We start from the raw sequence: 9026 nt of genomic DNA, 5'->3' as shown, positions 1-9026 counted from the left end.
CTAATAAGGATGTAAAGTTGAGAGGATATGCTGGTGCCCAGCGGGATTTGTGGAGACACCACGGCTAATTTACAGCAGCATTAGGACTTAACAGAGAGGAAAGCTGGGTAATTTAATTGAAGCCCTTTAACTAGAACAAACATGCCTGTAGGCTATCACTAGAAATGGTACTGAAAAGATGGTGTAATGCTGAAGCTTTTGTGCTTCACCTGCCTAACGTTAGCAATGACCTAAAGGTCTTTCTCAAGCAAGAGTTGTTTGGCTAGCAGAAGCTTTAGAAACAATATTAACACTGTTTTGAGAGTATTCTCTTCTACTCACAGTTTATGACACTGACAGGGGACTGTATCACAAAATGCAATGTGGTTGATTAGACTATCCATAAGTTGTTTATATAAGTTGTTTTGTATGAAAGAAATAAATTCTGATTGGTTTGTAATTAGTGAAGATGCTGAGATCTAGAGAGATCTGTTAGTGTTTAATGTTCTGTTGCTGCCAGTTGTCACGCCCCTGGACTCATTGTGTTGTGTTTTCCCTCCACATGTGTTCCGTGTCCCCGTTAATTAGTTATTCCATGCACCTGTGTTTTCCCAATCACCCAGTGTTTAAAAACCCTAGTCCTTTCAGTTAGTTTTTGTCGGAGATTGAACGTCTACCCATGTGTTTCCTATGCTCCTGTCTGCCCCGTGTATACCCTTGGATGTTTGGATTAAACCTATTGTTATCCATTTCATCTACTATCTGTTCCAACTCATCCATGTTCTGTATATAAATTCATAGCACAATGTATAGTTGCATAAATATACAGCCTTTACATAAAAGTTCAATAGAGATTTTGCTATTGTTTATAATGCAATATGTTAATTAATTCACATTTAATTCATAGTTTTTATATATATATATATATATAGAGACAGAGAGAAAATTACTTATTACTTATTTATTAGTATTTTGGCAGAAATGTAGTGATTCACACACTCAAATACTCTGTTGGGTCGTAGTAGGATATATATATAGAGACAGAGAGAAAATATTTATTTACTTATTTATTAGTATTTTGGCAGAAATGTAGTGATTCACACACTCAAATACTCTGTTGGGAATGAGGTCGTAGTAGATATTTCTCTAAATCTGAAACTATAAATGAGCTAAACACAGTAAAGAGGTCTTACATTGCTGTGGTTATGGCCTCATTTCTATAACTTATGCCAAAGTTCAACTATATATATATTTTTTTTTTTTTTCACAAGGGTAAATAGAAAGCAAAAGTTAATGTTCATATTTCAGCAGTCAGTTGTGCTTTACTCATCAATGCAGTCACAAAAATGATAACTAATAAGTTAGTTGGCCATTTCACAGCAATCTGAAGCAGAAAACTCAAATTGAATAGACTCCAGATGTTTAAATGATCAGTTATAACTCATGCATATAATGTAAACATATGATGCAATTCAGTAGGATGTTAATTATTAATTTAACTGTGAGTACAGTAGACGTCCGCGTGCGTGAGCAACAACCAAATCCAAACAGACATTAAATACTGAAGAACAGATTATAAGTAAAAATCAAATGAATATGTAATATAGTGCATATATTTATCAAAATGTAATTTTTTCTAGCTGACTATCGAGTGTATGGTCATTGAATGTCTTAAATGTGACGTTACGTGGCATTATTGATCACAAGCATTATTGAAGACCGGTTGATCGATTCCATGACTGATTTCAGTTCTGATGTTCGTTCGTGTTTATTTGCTGCTGTAACTAGTAGTAAAGATGCTTCACTACAGCATCTGTCAGCACACATTAAAGAGCAGCAAAAACCCATTTAGTTTTAAAAAACACATTTTATTGTCACAATTTGAAAGCTGAGACTTTGTTTCATATCAAAAGTAACAAAGCACAAAGATTATTGCGATTATTGGAGCTAATAATGTTTCATTCTGACGCATCAACTGAAAACAGCACAGATCGATTCTTGGGATTTAAGAACTGATTTCAGTTCATGAAAATAAGAATCAATATTTTTTAACCCCACCCCGTCATTCAGAGCTTAAAGTGTCATGTGTTAATGGTGGGAATGATGCTGTGAGTGGCTGCAGGAATCAGACTGTCAAAACCGAGCAGAAATCCAGAGAGATTCGTCCCGCTGTGAACACCAGAGCTCCGATAAAGACCACAACATCGGCCGTAATAACAGACTGAATGTTCCACAGTACATGCCATTACATCACATTACATCCACATCACATTCTAAACACTCAGTAGACATGTATGCTGTCTAGGGGTCGACCAATATGTGTTTTTCAGGGCCGATGCCGATACCTATTATTACAGATCAAGTAGACCGATAACCGATATTTTGAACTGATATATGTGTCTGGTGTAAAAATTTTAATTAATGTCAAAATTAAGAATAACAAGGGCTCTGACAAAAACTTTCTTTAAATGCTTTTGAATTATTTTATCTGCTAATCGGTTTTGACAAATGACCGATACCGATAACCATAAAATGCTTAATATCGGCGCCGATAATCAGTCGACCCCTAATGCTGTCTACTTCATGCAAACATCTAAATGAACAATACTAAGTCATGACAGACTGAAGGTCTGTGTTCAGTTCAATAAATGGCGACTGAAAGCTCTAGGGAGTATTAGAGCCCAGATTTCACTGGAAGTCTATGGGATTTGATCGAGTCAGAACAAGATGAAGGTTTTTACTGTCAGCTTGGGTTGCATTTTAAAATGACGGTCTCTGCTTGTGGTTTTTGAAAACCCTAATGCATGTTTACAACAACAGTTTTTACATCATTTCAGGATCTGCTGCTTTGTGCAATAATAACTGTCTGACTGCTATTTGCTTTAAACTCCAATGAAATTCTGGTAGCATATTAATTAAGGCCTTTATACTGTAAAAAAATAAAAAATAAATAAAAAAAGATTATTTGAAGTTGTAAATAAAATAAAGATCATTACATTACATTTTACAAGAAAATACTATTTCAGTCTAATAAAATCCTCCATCACTGTGCTACAAATATCAGGGAAGATTCCTAAAATTAAAACCAATTTAAGACAAATTATAGCTAAATAGACATATTTTAAAAAATAACTAAAGCACATAAAATTACAAAAACTTCAAAAATAAAATGTTTTTATTACAAAAACTTGTATTTTAAAATTCAGAAATAACAAACAAAAATTTTAAAATACATAATTAAATATATATATTAGAAATAAACTTTAATTTTAAAATTCTAAATAAAGCACTAAAATTACTAAAACTAGACATTAAATAAAAATAAATTAAAGCTAAATAGAAATATTTAAAAAAATAACAAAACCACATAAGAAAAATACAAAAACCCAGCTATATTAGAAATCAATTTTAAAAAATTAAAAATTTCTGCTTTTTGAAGTTTCAAGATTGTTTCTTGATTGTTTCTACACCACTTTTTTCAGTCTATATAACTATATAAAGTATTTTAATGCATTAATTGTGCCTTGTAAGATGTCATGAACAATGGAAAGCACAGATATAATACATTATAATATTTATCTATTCATTGTTACACCTTTAATGCATTAAAAAAAACAAGACAAACAAAAGATTTCAGATGCAACAAGGAATCTGCAAATATTATAATGCATTTTAACCTTGGTTACACTTATTTATGAAAAGATGCATTACAATGTTTGATCATGTTGAATACCTTTATAATGCATTACACGTAAAGATTTCAAGTAAAGTGTTACTGAATATCTCTGCATTTTTAAGAGCAGGTCTAACGCAGGAAATGAACGTCAGTGACCCTGTCAGAACAAAAGGACAATCCGCTGTCACTGACGCATTAATCACAGGAGAACGAGACACCTCTGCTGTCAAACGAAGACAGACACATTCCTGAACGGCCCGAACAGAGCTTCAAACCCAGAAAAAAACAGACTCAAACTGAGCAAAAACATGCAATTTGCTGCAAATGCTATTCATTTATTCTGATGCTCGTAATGTAAATCAGTAAGATCTTTATAACAGAACAGCAGATACTGATGTAAAATGATCTAAACATCAGTCGCCGCTCTATATCTCCAGTAATATAAGATGAGATGATCCAAACATATAATGCAATGCAACACTCTCAGACTAAAAGGTACAAAAGCTGTCACTGGAGCAGCACACTTTTGTACCTGTTTTCTCCTGAGTGAATCCAGTGCTGATTGAGAGCTGAAGAAATAAAGGCTCCTCAGAAGATGTGAGATGTTCTGGAGGCTTGTGAAGATCATTCCTCCGCTGAGGAACAGTGAAAGTAAAGCTTCTGGAAACAAACGCTCCTCAAAAGATCCTGAGGATCAGATTTGAGACTCTAAAACATGATTGACGGAGAATCAAGTAAAGCTGAGCTGCTTCAGTCCAGTAAGTGTTCATCTGGAGATATTACTGCAGTTATTCTGACCTTTACTTGATCAAAATCATAATGGACGTTTGTACGATTACACTAAAAGAGCTTTTACTGGATAAAACACTCTAAACTATCAATGAGATGACAGAAGACATGGAGGAGATCGAGTGAAATGAGTCATGTTGATCATTTAAGAGGCCCTACAAATGTGCATATCAAATATGATTCAGTAGCTTTATAGGGTTAATTTTTCATGCAAATATCATGAGAAATTCTTACATTTTGCATCCAATAGTGTGTCAACTTTATTTCCAAGCATGACTTCTGAAAGGCTTTCATATCCTATCAGAGCAGATATCAGACTTCAGCATGTCTGTATCCACAGCTTTATTCTCTCACTGCAAACTAGTGGACGATCAATATGGGTTTATAATGGCCAGAGCGGATCCCGATGACCAGAAAATATGTGACCACAAATACACTTTGCACACCTCGTTATATGGCACATTACGCTTGTGGAATCTGAACCTGCCATTCATAACAATCTACACATCCATCGCTCCATGCATGGTTGTTAATTGCATATTTGTGATAATTTAGCAATGCTTTCAGCTACCAATAAGTGCTTGTGCTCTCAGCTCAGTGGAACATATGTTTAAATTAATTCAGCAAATTTTCCCCTCGATCAGCAGATTGCATCTGTGCCAAATGCACGCTGTTCTGTAAGTATGAATGTGCAGCGTGGGCTCTGCGTTATCAGACGAGCCACAGCACATACAACCAAAGCCAAGCATCAGTCCTGCCTAATGCAGCGTCAGCGCTCTGTCCTGACCTGTGATCGCACGTCACTTCACACTTCAATGAGTCCTGCTGCTCCTGTGGGACTGAGGGGCGTCTGCGTGTTTGACCGCTTCAAACACAACAATAGAGCAGCACAACAATAGCAGAGCGACTCGGAGCGTCTCCGAGAAACATCTAGCCATCGCTCCATGCCACAGGAAAACATCCTGCTACTATAGCAACAGCCAATCGCAGTTGTTAGATAATAACATCATTGCAATTCCATACAATATGTACCAGGGGAGAGTCTGAACACTATATATTATTAAATCACGACATATTCCATTTTACTTCATCATGAGATGATTTAAACACTACCGAAGGAGAACATATGCAGACTTGATTATGCGTTTCCTTCACTATTCACTACAATTCATCCATTAAAGGAACAGTTCACCCAAAAATGACAAGACTGCAGAGCATCCATTGCTGAGACACTGATGCAGTGCTACATTTCTACAAATCTGACTTGGATGGCTTGAGGATTAGCAAATCGGCACATTTGCATTTTTGGCTGAATTATTCTCGAAACTCGTAGCGCTGAATCAAAGCCTTTAGATTTCAGATCTCCTTTACACTGGTACTGCATGTCCTCAGACCAAAAACAGCTGAAACCCTTGAAGATGCATGTAGAGAAAACAACAGCAGAGCATTAGCTGCACCTGAGCAAACATATTTCTCCATCACGCTCATGTTTACATTAAAGCATCGTCTCTTTCCCAGCTCGAGCATCTCTGTCTGATCTCAGATGCGAGAATCAAACTGCAGTGACGTCACCAAACACTGACAGCACCAGAGTGCAAACTCCAGACTTTCTCTCGCAATCTGTGCGTTAAAACAAGTTCAAGATGCTTTAATACGTAAACTCGGTATGCGTTATTCTGCAATGCTGTCACTCAGTCTGTCCGAGCCCTGAAGCTCCTGGAAGCGATGGCAAACGCAATCTGAGATGATGTTCGAGCAAAAGCACAAGAAGCGCACAAACCTTGACCGGGGAGCTCCGCGTGGCGACGGGCAGATCCCGCACCGCTGTCCCCGGGGGCGAAGCCGACACACCGGCCGCGCATCCCGCCAGCGCCGGTCTCCCTCCTCCGTTCCTCGGGCGCTGTTTAATCCCGTCCAGCAGGCGCACCAGCAGGATGTTGGCCGGCAGATCGTCGACCGCGCAGTCCACCAGGACGCGGCACTCCGGGCAGCGCAGCTCGTGTCTGGAGCTCACGATGTTCTCCAGGCAGCGGCGGCAGAAGGTGTGCTGGCAGGGCAGCACTTTGGCGCTGGTGTCCAGCCGCTCCAGACACACCGAGCACTCCAGTAGATCCAGCAGCGACGACTCGTCCATATTTTCTTCTGGTACGCAACGCTGTCGTCGACGCGCAGGCGACGCGAGTCAACTTGGCCCGCATGTGGTCATACTAGTGTACGGAGAACTGCTCGAGACATACCGACGGAGCGCTGCGAGGAGCGAGCGCGTCTGCTGCTGCTGCTCTCTCTGTCTCACACACACACACACACACACACACGCAGCTGTGGGGAACCGTGAGGTCACGCGCGCGCCATCAAGCGTGAGCTTCTTGTAGCGCGCGTTACTAGGGCAGGTTGTTACTGTCGACTGATTGATTTGATCAAATCTCGATTTTGTGCTCAGAGCCAATGATTCCCCAAATCACGCTGTTACTTCCCTCACTGATGATCAAACTGGGCCCTTAGCAACGCCCTAAAAACCACTTACAGCGACTTTGCAACCGCATAGCAACACCCTAACAACGCTGTATAATTGCAATTGCATTTCTACAAAAAAAAGAAAGAAATCTAGATAGTATTATATTTCTCAGCCAAATGTTTTACAGCGTTACTTGAATGATTTCATGATTAAGGAGTAGCTAATTTAATGAGTAAATGATTATTTTGTATATTTATGTCATGGAAACGCCTTAACAACTGCATAGCAACGCATTGGCAAATTTATTTATTTATTTTTTTGCACAGGTAAAGTACCATTTTCATGTTACTTAAGAAATCTAAACATCATCATCAACATCTTTTTTTTTTTTTTTTAATTAGGCTATACGAGATTCAATTCAATTTTTCTAATTTATATTGAAATTACATGTACAGCCTTTTTTTTTTTTTAGAAATTCTGCCTCTTTTTTTGATGGATGATGGGTTTTACAACTATTTTTATTAATATAATAAGTAGAGCGTACTATAGTTCAGTGCTTTGATATTGATCTGCAATCAATCAATCGATCGATCGCTGTTTGTTTTCTTTGCGTTACTGAGGCGCCATCTGGTGGTTAGAGTTCATATCTCATGCATTTGTGTAAATTAGGTTTAATTATTGGTTTAATGTTTATAATCCTGATGTTTCACATGCTCTGAGTAATTACAAATAACCAGATCATCGTGTAAAGAATAATAAACAGTTAATTCAGAAAAATAATCATGTCGTTTGTGTGATTTTTAAACAGGCAACTAGCGCCATCTGTTGAATTTTGACAGAAATGACACAAACTCTTGGTATGCACGAGTGCACGAAAAAACTGTTTTGCATCTCATGCAGTATCTTATGTCGTGTTAAAATTCATAAGTGCTAGTTATCATCTTGAGAATGTTCTCTTTGTGTGTGAACGGAGCTGAACGCAAACAGACGGTCTGAGCTGCAGCTGGACGTGTCCCGTCCTGCCCGATTCACACAGAACTACAGCACACACGAGGAGATGAAGCTCTTCTCTCATTCTGACCACCCAAGAAGAGCTGAGCTACTGCTGCAGATTCCCTCCACACCCTCCACCTGAGCCTCAGCAAACATCTGCTGTCATCTGCGCTCTTGTTTAGCCATTATTACATTCAGTATAATGTTGCAGTTTTGTAGCATAACCTACATTATTTCAAATGGAAGTGGGTCTGTTAAATACCGAAGCCCGTTTCTGCTACGGAATAAAAAATTAAAAATGGATTGTGACCGTTTCTCCCACAATTTAGACTTTTTTCAATTCTGAGAAAAAATTGCCAGACATAACTCTTATATCTCAGAATTGTGAGATATAAAGTCATAATTCTGGCTTTTTTCCTTGTAATTCTAAGTTTACATCTCGCAATTCTATTTTTTTCTCGCAATTTAAATATCTCACAATGCTAACTTTTTTCCTCAGAATTCTAAGTTTGCATCTAGTACTTCTATTTTTTACACCACAGAATTAAATATAAAAAAGATACTTGCAACTTTTTATCTCACAATTACAACTTTTCTTCTCAGAATTGCAAGTTTATATCTCGCAATTCAAAAAAATTTTCTCAGAATTCTAAGTTTGCATCTCACAATTCAATTTTTTCTCGAAATTGAAATATCTCACTACTAACTTTTTTCCTCAGAATTCTAAGTTTGCATCTCACAATTCTATTTTTTCTCGAAATTGAAATATCTCACTACTAACTTTTTCCTCAGAATTCTAAGTTTGCATCTCACAATTCTATTTTTTACACCACTGCATAAAAAATTAAAAAGGTACTTGCAACTTTTTATCTCACAATTACAACTTTTCTTCTCAGAATTGCAAGTTTATATCTCGCAATTCTAAAAAAAATTCTCAGAATTCTAAGTTTGCATCTCACAATTCTATTTTTTTCTCGAAATTGAAATATCTCACAATTCTAACTTTTTTCTCAGAATTCTAAGTTTGCATCTCGCAATTCAATTTTTTTCACCACTGCATAAAAAATGTAAAAGGTAATTGCAACTTTTTATCTCACAATTACAACTTTTCTTCTCAGAATTGCACGTTTATAT

General features: G+C 37.3%; 1 protein-coding gene across 1 annotated transcript in view; it reads right to left on the bottom strand.

Moving 5' to 3' along the window:
- Positions 1-6723, bottom strand: part of LOC107655731 (SH3 domain-containing RING finger protein 3) — a 135492-nt gene extending 128769 nt beyond the window's left edge. The window contains exon 1 of the mRNA XM_016443302.1: positions 6225-6723. Within this exon, the coding sequence (XP_016298788.1) occupies positions 6225-6578 (354 nt within the window). The 5' untranslated portion in view covers positions 6579-6723. The remainder of the gene's footprint in view (positions 1-6224) is intronic.
- Between the last annotated feature and the right edge of the window lie 2303 nt (positions 6724-9026).

Source organism: Sinocyclocheilus anshuiensis, unplaced genomic scaffold, assembly GCF_001515605.1.
Source record: "Sinocyclocheilus anshuiensis isolate Anshui unplaced genomic scaffold, SAMN03320099.WGS_v1.1 scaffold1357, whole genome shotgun sequence".
Lineage (NCBI taxonomy): Eukaryota > Metazoa > Chordata > Actinopteri > Cypriniformes > Cyprinidae > Sinocyclocheilus > Sinocyclocheilus anshuiensis.
The sequence above is the reverse complement of the archived record's forward strand: the minus strand, read 5'-3'. Positions and strand labels throughout refer to the sequence as shown.